The sequence below is a fragment of the Thunnus thynnus genome, chromosome 5 (genome assembly GCF_963924715.1).
Source record: "Thunnus thynnus chromosome 5, fThuThy2.1, whole genome shotgun sequence".
In the NCBI taxonomy this organism is placed as follows: Eukaryota; Metazoa; Chordata; class Actinopteri; order Scombriformes; family Scombridae; genus Thunnus; species Thunnus thynnus.
In genome coordinates, this window is record NC_089521.1 from 16,591,418 (window position 1) to 16,608,202 (window position 16,785).

The following is a 16,785-nucleotide window of genomic DNA, read 5'->3' on the forward strand; positions in this document are numbered from 1 at the left end:
TTGACATGCAGTCTTGCACCATATCTTTGTAGTCTTTTGTTTTGTCTCAAGGCCCACAGCTTTCTGACTGATAAGCAAAAGCACACACACACACACACACACACACACACACACACACACACACACACACACACACATAAATGTCCAAGATGCGACAGAAATCATTTTTGAATTTGCCCATATACCACAAGAAAGTCCCACAGGTGTCCAGTTACTGGAGCAGGGTGTCGTCTGTCTCCCGTAAAGCTCTCTGGAATACATCTGTTTCTCTCTGTCTCTTTCTCATGGCTCTGCGGTGACATAAACATTAAGTCATGAAGATCCCTAACATGGAAGCATTCCATCAGTCTGCAAAAAAGAGTTTCCTTTCTTTTTCACAAATCTGTGTCTGGTTCACATTGTGTTATGACTGCTTTTTTTAATTTGCACAACAGGGATTTAATGAGAACATTTCCCAGTTGTAATCCGCAGTCATAACTGAGATTTCTGCATTGATGGAAAAAATAACAATTAATGGAAAAAATAATAACTGCACAAATAGCACAAACTCATACACAAACAAAGCAAATGAATATCAATGATTCAATAAAATGAATGGGTAAAAATTGAAAGAGAGAGATGTGGACAGAGTGTGAATGTGTACCCATCACCAAATGGCAAGCCAATAAAGTAAGACACATACAGAAATATGAAATTGGAAATGATTGCATCAGGCTGTAGCAGCTGCCCATACCCCCCTGCACCACCATGGGATCTGATGACTCCAACTCCCACGTTGCACCTGTTCTCTGCCAGAACAGAAGGACTTTGTGTGTGTGGAGGTCTCGTAACATACACTATCTCTGTTATTCCATTGCTGGGTGCTATTATGGACTCTCATCTGTTGTTGAGGGTGAGACAACTGTTCAGCGTCAGCTTCCTCGGAGCCAACACTATTTCACTGACTGTGACACACAATTTCATCAGTTTCAACCTGAGCATTTGTGTAGGAACATATTTTAGCCTTGCATCCTGATGAAAGCTCTGGAAGATTTTCATTTCCGATCTCTTAAGCCACTACCTCAGATTAATGGCCATTTAAAGAGACTAATGCACGTAGGCCAATAGGCACAGCATCCACTTACTCACACTGGCCCCTATGTGACTCAATGAGTCTATCCTCCCTTCACCCAGTCTAATAGCAATAATCAGTCAGAAATCTAACTCAGACCAGAAACAGCTCAGTCCCCCTCCTCTCCACTCCTTTTTTACTATCCCTCTCTCACTCTGTCCATGCTTGCCTCCCGTTTTCTTGATTTGTGTTGTACATTCAGCTCTTGATGTTTCCATTAGTATGATTCTGGCTGTGTTAGTAGCTTGTGCTAAGGACCCTCCCATGCAGCACTCCTACACATAGTAACCACAGTAGCTATACACCCGCACCTCCACTGAAATTCTGTATCTTTACGTGTGTCCCTGGGATTCCTCTAATACCTCGAATTTTTATTCAGTACAAGTGTACTGCAGAGGTATTGGCTCTGCAGAGCTCTATGAATGCGTCAAATTTCAAAACAGTATTGTTCATGGTCACAAAATTTGACCTGCAGCCTTGTCACATCACTGGATGCCTCCTACCTTTAGCTGCTGTTTTAGGAAGCCTGAGTGTGTGAAAAGACTGTTTGATTGAGTGCTGATGTCTAGCGTTTGTTTGAATAAGCCATGTCCAAACGTCTGGCGGTGTTCCTTTCATGCTCTCTGAACATAGAAAATATTTTCATTCATGTTAATGCTGTGTCAATATCCGCCCTGTTCAACAGAAGCCTCTCTCACCTCCTGTTTGACCCACGGAGACAGACATGTACACTTCTCCTCCTCCTCAACATACACTGTTTATGTCCATGCAAGTGCTTTGTATGCACTCAACTGCTATATGTTACAGTGAGAGAGAGAAAAGGAAACTAAGAGATTAAAAGCCAGATAGACATAAGTGGGTGAGTATGTGTACATGCATTTATGCATGAAATTGTGTGTATGTTAGTGTAATGTCTACCATTGACTGCCTGCAGGGCTCCCCTCTGCTAAAGAGAGGTCAGGCCTGTGGTCTCCCGCGGCAACAGAAGCAGCACTCTAAGGATCCAGTGTTTCAGAGCCACTAGATACTCCAACCGTTTACACAGGTGGCTATCATATGGCCAGTGAGGTTTGTCTCGATGGCCCACACTGACTAAAGACACATCAATCAGAATTTGAAGGCAGGTAGCAGCACTTGTTTCCTTGCAATACATCAGTGATTAGAGGATATTATTTGACTGGCTATTATCCCATATCAGTGGTTTACAGATTCTATCAGAGAGCTCATGTTGCTTTGTGTGTCATACCATGCAGGGAGTGAGTCACTGTGAGCCACAAATGAACAACCTGGGGGAGAGGTAGACAGCGGCAGAGCAGGAGCAGGCCTACTCTGACTGAGAAGCCAGGTGTGTTATGGTTGGCTTAGCTGTGTCTGCTGAGTGCGAACATTATGGTATAAAACCAGCTATGCACACCTTCACACATATGAATTCCTATTTGTACAACGTAAGCAGCCACTTTTAACATATGTCTGTGGATAAGTGGAAAGAAATCTGTATATATTCAGTCACACTCCATTATTTCCCAACATCGACCCTACTGAGTGCTATGAATCCTCAGGTGAGGCCCGAAGTAGATGCATGTCTCGCATGAGTGCCATGGCATGAATATGTAGTAAACCAACAAGTCCAACCCAAAGGATTGTTTTCTAATATGCCGCCTCTATCTGCAGTAATCAGCAGGACAACATATTTTGTCTGTGGTTTCCAAAACCCTTACAAATCACTGTCACTGTATTATTACATCATAAATAATGATGTTTTATGGTGTGACAATGCTGTGGTTAAGGTCTGGTTAGGTTTAGGCACTTGGTTATGGTTAGGTAAAGATCATGGTTTGGGTTAAAAATGATCACTTGAAATGTGGTGTGGGTTAAAGTTACTTCTTCCTTAAATTTAGGCAACCTTTATTGTCATGGCAACAGTAAACACCACGACAATCATAGTTATGGTTTTTAAAAAAAAAACAACTCGAGGTTGGAAATGGAAGCAAATATGAGCAAACAGTGATCTCCTGCAGCAAAGTCCGAAGTCCACTTTTTGCAAGTTAGGATCTAGCCACCCAACCTGTCACCTCCGAATATGGAAATTTGTCACCTTATATAGACGTCATCTGAACTGCGTCACTTCTCCGGGTCATAATTACTCTGGCCACTAGATGGCGTCTGACACTCAAAGGTAACTATAGGTCATATAGGTCTGTTAGCGACTGACATTAAGACCTATAATGTCGTTTTTCTTGGGAGGACAGGCTCTGGTAAACACATTCTCAATTTGGCAACTATAAAGCCAGGAACCACGGTGTGTTATTCAAGCTCAGTCGGTTGCTATCAAAGCTACGTGGCCACTCTTTTGGCTTTCTTTGCTTCCTGTGATTCAACTCTCAGGACATTTTTCTTAGTTACAGGGTTAGTAATGGGAAACCCAGCCCAAGTCTTTGCTTTGCAGTCACAGATGGTGAAGAGGAGGAATGGGTTACGCCTCTGGAGTGATATGTGGAAGTGACCATCTGGCCTCCTGTGTATTCTCATCCATCATCATGGTAACCGTCACATCACAAGTGCACACACACACACACACACGTTTACAGGTGTGTGCGTGGGTATGGTGTCTGCCGTGAATTGTGTGTCTGTGTTTATGTGATTTCAGGTGAATTTTGTCAGGTTTGTGCACAATAAAGAAAAAAGCACACTAACATGTGGAAGTAACCTACTGATTTATCCTCCTGTGCATTGTCATCCGTCATGCTTGGCATAGTGACATGAGTGTATTTTTGCAGAAATGTTTAGGATTGAAAAACCAGACCTCTTGACAAGCTTTCTTTAATTCAGTCTCTCAGCCATTGTTCTTAAATATACTTAGCTATGATCACTGCTAGCAGACAAAATTGAGATAGATATAATAATAAAGGTGACAAGTATAGACTAAACATCTGCCTTCAACATGTAGTTACAGCAGTTTTTTCCCAGCTCACTGGTTTGTGCCCACACAGGGATGTCAGACACATTTCATTCAACACCAAAGCTAAAATACATGGATGGATAGTTGGAAAAACAGCTGAGTTTGAATTATTGTGGGGGATATGCAGTGTCATACATTGCATCAAAACAATATTTTTTTAGCTCTGCGAAAGGAAGGTCTCTCCATATAAAATACTGGAGAAAACAACTTTCCTCAGTGTGACTGTGGGTGTGCGTGTACCGTGTATGCGGTGCGCGTTGTGTGTGTGTGTGTGAGTGCATGACATCTGTGTGTGAGAGACATTGCATATGTTTATGCATATGCCTGTGTTTATGAAATATGAATAGTGACACGTAAATCGAATCAGAGTTATCCCATCCTGCTGCAGGGCAGGACCACCATGCGCTGCAGTTACAAGGGAAATGTTGTGGCAATTTCTATCTGCCTCCATTTTATGACAGTCTGCTTTGAAGTGGCTCAGCAAGCAGCAAGAGTTCCTCCAAATCCTATAGGGAATGATTGCCTGTGACCAATAAATGCTTGCTCTCATGTTTAAATCCTGACACTAATTTCTCAACCAATCTGACAAATAAACTTTATAAAAAAGAAGCCCCTGTTTGATGTAGAAAGACTGGAAACAAATAAGTTTATTGAGACCAAATGCTTGAAAAAATAGTACATATCCACATCCATGAATTAATGGTGTGAGTCATAGTTTGGGTGTATCTCTCTGAGTAAATTAGGGGCTAGTATGTGTTGTTTCCTGCATTGTTACCTCCCTACAAATGCCAGTTTCACATCAACACCTTGTCCCTATCTGAGCTCATGACTTGCTTATCAAGGGGACGAGGTGTGAGACGACCCTTCAGTACCGACAAGTTTCACTGCACTTCACCTGCACACACTGCTCAGACACTGACCTGCCGTATGTGTTTGTCACTGTCAAACATAGTAAGTAAGAATGTGAGTGGGAAGATGAGAATTGGGTTTGACAGTATCAGGGCTAATGCTTGTTCCAGATGTGCTGTTCTTTCTGGCAGAAGTATCAGTTAACCTGTTAACCTACACTATATCACTCTGGCTGTTTTAAATCCCCATGTTAATCCATCTGCAGATGCCAAAAAGTTTACATTTCTCCCTAACTCTGATTAATAACCTTAGTCAATTCAATCAGAATGAGACATATTCCAGATATATCTAAACACAAACATGCCTTCAAACTGTATGCATACACATGTAGACATTCAAACTTACACACATTTACAGACCAAGAATGTAGTAGGCAGTATCATAACCTTAGAAAAACAAAGATAGCCTTTGCATTTTTCCCTGCTGGACCAAAGACATTATAGCTTAACTTACGCACATGTCTCCTTCCAACCAAAACAATAATTCCCAGCAGTTCCTTCAACTTCTACACAAATTAAATAAAAGACAATCCTTTAAGATATAAAATTATTAATAGGTTACAGTTTCAGACTGACGCCATTGTGGCACTAATGGGAGCAATGCCATTAAGGCTGGTGTCTGCAGTAGTTTCTCTGTTGTAAACTCCAATGTCTTTGTTTGTCACTTCATGTGTCTGTAATTACTGGATTAACAATTCCACAAAAACCAGGGCAAGATCTGTTTTGACTTTGTGAGGAGGACTGGAGGTAAACACTGGGGTTTTCAGAGTCAATAAAATCAACGTTTTATATCAACTGAAAAAGTCTTTTCCTGGAACAAAACACACTTGTTTTCGGTCACATATTTTGACCAACCAGTATATACTCATCAGCACAGTCTTGCACATCCGGCATGAGCTGTGAAAAGTAGATCATGCAGTGGCTGAAAGAATTTCTTTCCTCGACCACTAATTGGATAATGCGACAACAACACATAACAGATGTGCTATTTTCATCTGTTCGCCACATGAAAAAAGATCAGCTAATGGTTAAATTTAAACAAGAAAACACCTTGAAGGTAACACCTGTAATTAAAGTTCCTGTTTAACAACACTTACATTCATCTTGACAGCTATCAATAAATCAAAATACTCCCTGAAAACAACCCAGTGACTGTCAAAGGCCAAGGCCATACAGCCCCTGCATTTTTACAACAAACAGATCTGTGTGTGCTGTGATTTCTTTACCGTATTTTGTGCCTTATACATCTCCTGTTTGTCTTATTTTTTCAAGATTTAGCTGATGTAACAATGCAATTTCCTTCCGGGATTAATAAAGTACTCTTTCTATCTATTACATGGCCATAGCACATACAAGTCCTGGTCCTAGGACACAATATAGAAAGCTAAAGTTTTGTGGCTGGAGTGAAGAAAAAAAACAAAGATTGTGCTTGTAAAAATATCAGTAACAACTAGACAACTAGACTGAGCAAGCACAGTATGCTTTGCATAAAATGTATGGAATTTGCTTGCTCAATACTAAATGAGTGAAACTTGATCACTGACTGTCTTGTATGTCTTCTCATTTGTTCTTTTCAACATGAAAGAACATTTAAGATAGAAGAAACTATAAAGTCAATTAGCAATGTGGATTTCTTATTATTATTACATGCATGCTGCTTGGTAAGCACATCAAGTGTCGTGTGTAGCAGACTCAGAATTGCAAATTTATGCTGATAAATATTTGTTTTTCTGCCGTAGATTTTAATTACAGCTAGACTAAAATAGCAGTATTTTTCATAAATGGCTAAGAGTATGTTCAGTGCTACCAGAAAAGCATATGCTCTCCAGTATATGGCTGCAATAGCTAATCTATGCTGACAAAGATTAATTTTTGAGGTGAATGTTTAGGTTACAGTGTTTCTAATTTATCACAAATAACATCAACACATTTTTCACGTGACCATGTGTGAACCACATTTAGAGAGAGGGGTTACACTTGGAAGGGGACAGAGATGGAGAGGGGGATTTATTTGTGTATATGTGCAAATTCTTGCAGTGTTTTGGACATTTTAACAACAATGTTGAGAGAAAGACTTTGCTCGTGGTTATATTTGACAAAAGATACATACAAAATCAGATTAGGCTTGTGTTTGTGCTTTCTAACAAATTTTGTGTGGATCAATTTCTTTCAAATGAGGAGTCACTGACTCTTTATCCCTCTAATACTCAGAGAGCAGGGCCTGGTTTCCACCCAGAATGACACCAAGCTAAGCCTTGCACTGGGTGATGTGTTCCAGGAGCTCCAGCCAAACCTTGCTTAAGCAGACCTCAATCAGTTAGAGATTAGAAGTGTGGAAGGGAGCAGCCAACAGTCAGACTCAGGGCAGGCTACCTAGACACATTTCTCTAGATAAATTGACCTCTGCTCTTTGGTGCACAGACGTTTGATCCATCTCAGGGTCACCTAAAGTCAAGCCAAAGGCTGATCCTACCTCATCAGCTCCTTTCAGCGGCTTTCATGCTTTTGTTTTCATTGCCCCTTCTGATGCATTTAGCCTGATATCTGCTTCAGCCAACAGCCTTTGCCTTGTGGGCTTGGGAGATAATCAGCCATCAACTTTCTATTTTGTTTCTGCATTATTGTCAGTCTATCAACACATTTACCACATAAATAGTAGAGAAAAGAACTGGCAGCTGTGGATTTTAGTTATCAGTGTAAACTCCATATCTACATTATCATTCATCAGTCTGACCATGATGTGGTAGATAACCACTCAAATTCACATTCTTATTCAAATTGTCTCAGATTCACATTCTTGCCAATGCTAATAATGGACTGTCTAGACAACACCATACTGTACACGTAACCTGATTTACTGAGCTTGTATATCTGCCTCTGGCCAAACAATTCTAAGGAGCTTACAAAGAGACATAGGATGACTGACCATTCGTGGTGAAGTTTATTCCAATATAATTATATGTTTACCAGTGCACTCGATGAGTCAAGTGTGAACTAGTGAGGGTGAAGGAAGAAAAAGACTTCCCGATTTTTTTGTTGACTAGATCCGTAAGCTGTTTCAAAACTGATTCCATCAAATGTCTGGAGGAAATAAACTGACAGACCCTCCTCCGATTAAAAAATGAGGTTTAGACTTGTGAACTGTCAAAACTGTAGTGACAACACTTTAGATGACAGCCTGCAAATTACAGTGTAATTTTGTGGTACTTATGGAGTAACAATAAAACACTTATTATGTTTACAGTTATATTATATCTGACAGTTTTGACATGGAGTGGTGAAATATTGTCTGTAATCCCATCATGCCTGCTTTAGCCACAGGAATTTATATAGGATGAAGGTTATATAGGATTAAGTTATGATATATATAGTTTTCAATATAGCTCATAATAATATCAGTACATTTTTGTTCCATAAGAGTATGTAGACTACATTCTGAGTATGTGACAACACTGGAGCTGGTCTTTCCCACATAGGAAATGAATTAAAGGTCTTGTCATAACTCCAGTCTAAACCTCTTGCACCATGCTGTCACTCATAGCAGAGAGGCACTCGAGGTCTCTGCCAACTGTACAGCACACCACCTGCTGCCGAGTTGCCACAGCTAAATACTCTGTCCTCTGTGTTACCCCAGGCAAGGGGTGTGCCGCTGCATACTAACACAATGCTAACACGCTACCAAAGTCTAATAGAGAGCAGCACACACACACACACACACACAGACACAAACCTGACCTCGCTTCAAAGCATTATCCATCGATGATCAAGTAAACCCCTGCCAGCATACTAAATTAGGTTTTCCCGAAAATCACTTTGTAAACCCCGACTCACACTCACATATAAACACACCCGTCACCACTACTGACCCTATGACGGCAGACAGGAACACTGCCAGAAAGCTACATGGCTTTGATAAGTGACAGCTGGAGGGAAAATAATAGATCATTACCTCATTCAGAGAGCACTGTGATATACCATACTCTTCTATGACATATGAATGTTATTTCTCGCCTGGATAATGGGCTGGATGCTGTCAGGGGTCAATCTTAAGTTGAGTAAATGTCAGACATGTTGTGGCTGATTGGGTCATGTTTGACTGCATATTGGGGCTCTGAAGGTGATGTAGCTCTCTTCATGTCTCCCAGCTGTCTTCCTATGGGAGAGTAGCAAAATCCATGTGGGAAAATCCATGTCAGTGGTTTGCTTTATGAGCCAAACATCAACAACATTATGTCAATGTATAGCATATACTTAATGTTACTGCTGAATCTTCTGCTTTTGGAATTTTCCATCAAGCTTCCAGATAAACCAATGTGTTATCTCTTGAGGTGACCCAGAACGGACCAGTTGGTACCCCCCCAGTTATCTGTGCATGCATGTACATGTCTGCAGCAGAACCCCACTGGGCCTAGTGAAGTGTCAAAGCTGGTGTATTGTCACTAGTTTAAAATAAATTACTATCTCTGCTCCATTTCACTTTTTCCAAGCCTCCCCATAGAAGGGAATACATTGATGCCTCTTCCCCAAAGCTGCAGTAAAAGATGATGAGTGTCCGTGGAAAAGAGTTTAATGCACTGTGTGTGTCTGCATGCAAACAGTGTCTTTTACATTATTCACTCAGCTGCCTGCCAGATGACTCCTGATCCTTACCTTTTTCATGACTGTTCTTGTGAAGAGTCTACATATATGTGGGCAAGATGGTGGGCACATGATGAAACACACAAGGTCTATGAAAGTCTCTCCAGTTACTCTGTTTCAGATTATTTATTCAGTCATATATCATAGTGTTACCCAGTGCTTTTGAATGGTATTGTGATATATAATATTCATTTTAGATTCTGTATACCCGTTGAAAAATGTTTTATCTGCCTCTGCAAAAGAAGTTTCTATCAGAAAATTGGATTTTATTGAATTGACTTGAGCTGTGAGAGGTGTGACGATGCATTTGAGATCATTTAACTCCTACCAAAGCTTCTAAAACAAAACTTCTTTACTGACCAACAATCTCCACAAACAAACAGGTTTAAAGTACCAGAGCAGTTTCAGTTCAATAAAAACATCAACAAGAAGGTTATTACCTTCTCCCTGATCTCTCTATTCATGTGTCAGTTTTTCCATTGAGTGTAGCAGTCCTTTATGTGAGTGTCAGGGCGGTCCTTCTCACTCATCCATGACCTTGGCGGGGAGTCAAGGGGGGAACTACTATTTTCCATTAGGCTGAGTTGGATATTGCAGCTGAGCCTTCCCCTCAGCCACTGGAGGGCAGTCATGCTCTGTCTTACACAGGTATGAACATTGCCAAAGAGCAATTCTATCAAAGACGTTTGTGTATGGAGGCAGATGGAGAAAAAGCCACAAAATTTGTGACTGCATGCAGGAATTTTGTTTCATAGGGATACAATTAAATCTGCATCTCTCCCCGACTCTGTTTCTGCCTATAGTACTCTTTGCATTTTGGTTTCGGCTAATTTAATATAATTTCATAGTGATTCCAAAAGATTTTTACAGTATGGTGTGGTATGGTTTAGTACACACACTTGTGTTCACCCTTTCATGTTAAATTCGGGCAACATCCATGGTCAAGAGCAGGCTCACAAAGTCAGGTCATAACCCAGCATAACAGCTAACTTGGGTATGTATAACCCCTGGGCCACACTGGATGCGTGAGCAGCACGTGTGCGTCGCCGAACCTCTTGCGTTTCATTTCGGCGCCCATGTCAACAGGTTAGAGGCTGCTGCGTCGCTTCATCTAGAGATTCGAGGTATCGTCTATTTTCTCCGCGTGACGCGCGCGGTTCTCAGCAGGACAGGGAAAACGAGAAAGATAGGGTTGCCAGTGGCAGAAGCGCCGCAGCACACACGCTTCCAGTGTGAACGCTGCAAGCGTGAGAGACGCAGCAGTTCGGCGACACACGCACACGCGCTGCTCACGCATCCAGTGTGTCCCAAGCGTAACGTAACGTCTAACGCGGGCAGTGTGGCCGCTCTAACCTGTTAACATGGGCGCCGAAATGAAAAGCAAGAGGTTCCGTGACGAACACGCGCTGCTCACGCATCCAGTGTGGCCCAGGGGTTACTCTCTCTGTCTGAGCCTCACGTAGTGTTGTGTCTTAAGAACAACAGTGGCTCTCATGCATCTCATTTTCCACAACCTCTCATAAAGTATCCATCTGTTCCCAGATGAAAACTGTGTGTGTTCTCCCACATCAAAACATATCATTAATGTTCCATTTGAAGCGCCTTAGGCAGTTTGGACTCACAAGCTCCCACAGCAGCAGTTGAACTGAGTTTGGAGGTCAAGGTCAAAACTCACATGGGACATATGTCATCTGACCTTTGACCTTGTATCAAAGGTGACCAAAGATGTCAACAGACACAACAAGTCTGTTTTGTTTTCAACTGCAGCTCCAGAACTGCTATATCTATATCAATCACCAATAGCATAATAATCACTATTTTCTATACGACAGATGGAAAAAATGAAATCTTTTCCATTTTTGGATAAACATGTATTTTTCTATTACAGCCTCTAGAGGGCAGTGGTATGACACAGTTTATATTTTGTTGCAGGATATTGAAATTAACTTCTGTCAAACCACTGAGAATGTGTTTTTGACAAAATGTGTTGTTTTTTTCTACATTTTATTTCTACTGATTCTGTTTGAGTTACGTACTGTATCTTTAACCACCAACTCCTGTTGGTATGCAAATAAAACAGCTGGGTTTCAGTTGAAAACTGTAGGGACCCTCATGTATTATTCACATCACATCTCACATCAAGGTCTTAATAACAACTTACAGTAATTCCTCTACTGCCTTAGGCACACCAAAGTACATTGCTGTACTATTCAGTACGCATTATAAAATAAGAGGCATGAGCTGACTGACATTCTTCCTTAACCATGCTGATTTTTAATATATAATCAGTCATATTAATTACTTCAGCTAATTAAATCACTACTTTTTCTATGTCAGTATACAGCACTTGTCTGGACATAACAGAAAGTACTTCACTATATGAGTCTCAATATTAAGGATAAGTTACACAAGTTTCTAAAAAACATTTTTCATTTATATGGAAATGTACGCAGCAAGGTGCTCCAAAATCTAATCTGATCATCTACGCTACAGGAAACTTTTCTTCTCACTCACCACATACTGTGATAGAAGGACATTAAAAATAGATTTAATGAAACCAGCACTTTATGAAGAGACATTTATTAGATCAGTAGAATAACATCACCATCATCATAATCATGCCAAAAAAGCAGCAGCAGCAGCAGCACTTCATTTCCTCACTTTCACTGTATGTCCATGACAGATGCAGTGAGGAACCCTATATTCTCTCTTCATAATGATGATCTTATCATATGCCCATCTCTACTGAAAGTTCCACAACTCTGGTTTCCAACTTGTCTAGTTAGCCTAAAATCACTTTCTCAAGACTGGCTCCAGCTGTTTATTATATTCCACCATCATAGATTCCAAAAGCAGATGAAGCTTGCAAACACTCAATAGACATCTGACATACTGACGTCCTGCAACGCTCCACTGACATTGTTAATTGTTACCTGGTCTGCGGATGTTTAAATCCACGCTGAGATCCTGTTTAGATCATGTTTATATCTTTTTTTGAATACCTACCTCAGGAATTATCAATTATACAGTTTAGAGTCCTACCAGAAATAATATTTACATCTTTGAAATAGTTAATATTGTGTACTGCATAAGAAAACAACAGAATAACAGTGACAACATCAGACTAGTATATCATTGCTATGGCAAAACAGGAACACTACAATAGTATTCACATGCACTAGTACACAGTGTCATACTTGTCAAACATAGAGTATAGTATTTCTATTTACATAATGTTCACAGCTACATTCCAGGTTTGTGTTTATGTGTGCTGTATATTAATTGTTATGCCCAAAAACTAGAGGTTTCTTATGTTTCATGCAGTGAAATGGAGATGTTACACTGCGCTGCCTGTGAAGAATATGGAGGCAATAAATGTGGAAGAAAAATACAATATGGATACTGGGTTATTGCTCAGTGCATTTGATATGCAATGCATGTAATATTGACCTATACTGACAAATAACTCATGGATATTTCCAGTCTTATTACAGTATTTCTGATAATACAGTTATTTTAGGAGATTGGTCCTGTAACTCAAATAATCAAATCAAATGAGAAATTACAGATAGATCATACTAAGGGACAAAAAAGACTGCACATCGGAAAATATTTTCACAATGTACATAACTGTATATCAATAAATACACATGTAGTGGAAACAAAGTGTATACAAAGAAGAATTAAGTCAACTTGGAAGAACTCAGGATGACATTTTGTGCACTGAGATGATGCAGTTGGCAGACGTCCCTGCGAAGTGACAGTCAACTTTATGACTGCTGACACTGGAAGGAATCTGATGATGCCCCCACCCCACCCCCACCAAAAAAACAAAAACAAAAACAAAAACAAAAAAAACCACTAGATAAACAAAACAGAATAATAAAACCTTTGTTATTGTTTGGGAAGCTTATCTAGGGCGTAGACACACAGACTAGTACAAAATCTCCATGTTTACAACTGCTTTCAAAAGACTTTTCCATAAATAAATTTCTATCATGGGAAACAACATAAAGCAACAAGACAACTGCAAGCCATTCCCTTTAGTATGAGATGTCACAGAATACAGTATTTACACATCGTAGCTACATAGTTATATTTGTTGACAAGTGGTGAGTGTCGCTCCCAGTTTCGTGCAGTGCTCGGGCGTTTTTCTCTCTCATGTTGATTGATTAAACTAACTTTAATAGCAAAAACCCATCTTGTGCTTTCCATCAGCTTCACCTATTTCGTGCTTGTATTTCCGCTGCAAGTCCACTTTAATGTCCAGGCTGTTTTTTTTTTAATACAATCCCACCTCCTCTTCTTTCATATTTGTGTAGTAGAAAAGAGATTCTCAGGTATTTCCAGGTATCTCATTAATTGCACACTGACAAAGACACCTAACTAGCATGCCATGAGACAATGCCATTGACACAGCCATCTCAACATGGAGTCAGTCAGGTCTATAGGGTGGGTTTATATATTCAGTTCTTGTGCTGGTTGACACTGTCCCTCTGCGGTGTTCAGGCCACAGAGGCCAGCTGAGATAATATGCTCCAATGGTCTGGTGTGATACAACATCCTGTTTCCTGCAGTCCTCTTTACTGGTGTACTGTAAACATGGCTGCCCACGCACAGAACGCACCAGCCGGCAGATCAGGGAAGTATTACACTTTTGCTTTTCTATCCAGTCACTGTGGAAGAAGTCTGTAACTCAGTATGAAGGAAAAAACTGGGTAAGTTAATCAGGGTTACAGAATAAGAACTGGGTACGGTTTCAGGTTTGGCGATAAAGTCAAGGTCTATAAGTCAGACACTGCGGGGGGCCCTCTCCAGTTCGTGGGTCCTGCGGTTGCGTCCCTTCTGCCTCTCTTGCAGGTGTTTCCACTTGGCTGCCAGCCCTTGAGCATGCATGTGGCTGTGAGGGCTCACCACAACCTTCTGCTGCTGCTGTTGCTGCTGCTGCTGTTGCTGCTGGTGTATTTGTACTTGCTGCACCAGGTGAGCTTTCTGCCTCCTGTGTTTCCTCTCCCTCTTCCAAACCTGCTCACAGAACTCATCCACGCTGTTCAGAGTCGGGTGGTTGACCAAAGACAGGAAGTCTCTGTACCACAGCTTTTGATTGGGAGTTTCTCGAGGTGTAGTAAGGTCCTGGACGGGGGCACTGGCAGCCGCCTCTTCATCACGATGTAGCAGATCCTCCAGGCGTTCAGTGTCAATGACTTCTAAGGTCACCTTCAAAAGCGACTGCATGAAGCCGTGCTCCACCGCCTGGCACAGATAGATGCCAGAATCCTTCTTGTTAAGTGTGCGAATCAGCAGGCCCTGGTCTGTGCGGATGAAACGTTCCTCTGATTTGATCTACAGCATGAGAAAATTGGAAGTGATAGAGAAAGAGTGAAGGCCAGAAAGATATAGACAGGAAAGAAATTAGATTCAATATTTCAGAATAAGCAATTATAATATCATGTGGTCATGAAATCTAACCAGCTATGTCTGATGGCTGTTTTGATTACACAAAATGTCTTTCACTTGATCAACGATGGCATTTAATAAAATATGATACTGTACTATCTAAAATGATCTTCATTAAGAAGTACCATCTATCATTAATTATAAGCTCTGCAAAGAGATTGTATCTCAGTCTATTTCAACAAAATAGATATGTGTGTGCTGCTGAGGTAGTGCCAACCTCTTGTTTGCGGTCTTCAGTGGAGTGCTGATACTGCCAATATGTCAGGGCTCTCTGGGACTTCGGGCTGCATTCAAGGAAAGTGCTGCTGTTCTCCACACCATACACAGTTTTATCCAGGAGAGTTGTCTGCCCAGTTAGTTCATCTAGACAAATAATCATAATATATCAGTCATACAGGATTTTTTAGTTTACTGTAACTACATGATTTCTGTAGTTTGTCGCAAGTTTGATAACTGGTTGTGGTTATGGCTGAATGTTATGTGATTTCTTTAACAAGCTGATACATTGGAAACTCTATACCCATGCAGCTATATCCAGCTTTTGGGATGTTCTTTATTCAATTCGCTGTGCTTTTCTCTGACTGAAAAGTACAAAGCTTTGTTCTCCAAGAACTGCCTCTGTTTGGGGCCTGAATTCCTTTTTTGTGTGTGTGTGTGTGTGTGTGTGTGTGTGTGTGTGTGTGTGTGTGTGTGTGTGTGTATGTGTGTGTGTGTGCATGTGAGTGTGTGACTGCATTTTACATTATTTTGTGCCATTATTCTGTCTCTTCTCTTATCACACTCAATCATTTTTAGAATAGGCAGCCCCCACCACAGAGGCCGTAATTTGTGGAAATGGGCTATAACTGAAACCTGAGTTTTATGCAGTATGTGCCATGCACATAAGTTGAATTTTTGCACTGTAAGGTATATGTTCTTCTTAAATCTTGTTGTAAATCTAATAATTCACATTTGGGGATCTACGAGCAAATTGCACAAATCAAAAGTGTTAAAAATATTTGTGTGTGCTTGAACTCATCCTCCTCAAATCCACAGCTTTAAATAATATCATTTCTTGTTTCTTTTTCCAGTTAAATGAAATAAAAGTATAATTAGGAGAGTAAGACTGTGTACTGGACCACAGTATGAGTCCTATTTTTGAACTAAGACCACTAACAGAGCAGTAGAGTGGAGGGCTTGGCGATAGACAGAGGGTTTGGACAAATCCTGAACTTGTTAATTGTAAGCTTCACATGGACGGACTCTAATCTTCACACCACCAGAAACACATAAAACACACAGACACAACATGACACACATTCATGCAGAGTTTTCTATTCTTTGATCACCTCAGGAAAGGCTAGCTGCTTTGACCATTTCTATGTTCAAAGTAGAATTAAATCCTCAACACAAAATCACATGTTGTGCAGTTGGTAAAATGGTAAGGTTTTTTATTTGCTTCAATAAACTATTTGAAAAGTGTATATACAGTATGTTATTATGATGTCTGAACTAAAACCAATAGAAAAATATTTAATCAAACATCGCCTTGATTATTATCATAGTTTCTAAAATACTTAAGTCACAAAAACATATTTTTCTGTATATGTACCATGGTGTTGCAGATCTGAACACTGTGTGAGTGGGTCTCCATTCCTGATATCTTGTCTCCTTGTTCTCCTGCAGAAACACAAATATAAACACCTTCATGAGTCAGCAGAGACATTTACTTC

General features: G+C 40.5%; 1 protein-coding gene across 2 annotated transcripts in view; it reads right to left on the bottom strand.

The window, feature by feature from the left end:
* Window positions 1-12,179: 12,179 nt before the first annotated feature.
* Window positions 12,180-16,785, bottom strand: part of sema3ab (sema domain, immunoglobulin domain (Ig), short basic domain, secreted, (semaphorin) 3Ab) — a 61,781-nt gene continuing 57,175 nt past the window's right edge. For both annotated transcript variants that reach the window (XM_067589591.1, XM_067589590.1), the window contains exons 15-17: window positions 16,665-16,732; window positions 15,291-15,436; window positions 12,180-14,959 (exon numbers count right to left, since the gene is read on the bottom strand). In XM_067589591.1, coding sequence (XP_067445692.1) covers window positions 14,408-14,959; window positions 15,291-15,436; window positions 16,665-16,732 — 766 coding nt within the window. In that variant the 3' untranslated portion in view covers window positions 12,180-14,407. The remainder of the gene's footprint in view (window positions 14,960-15,290; window positions 15,437-16,664; window positions 16,733-16,785) is intronic.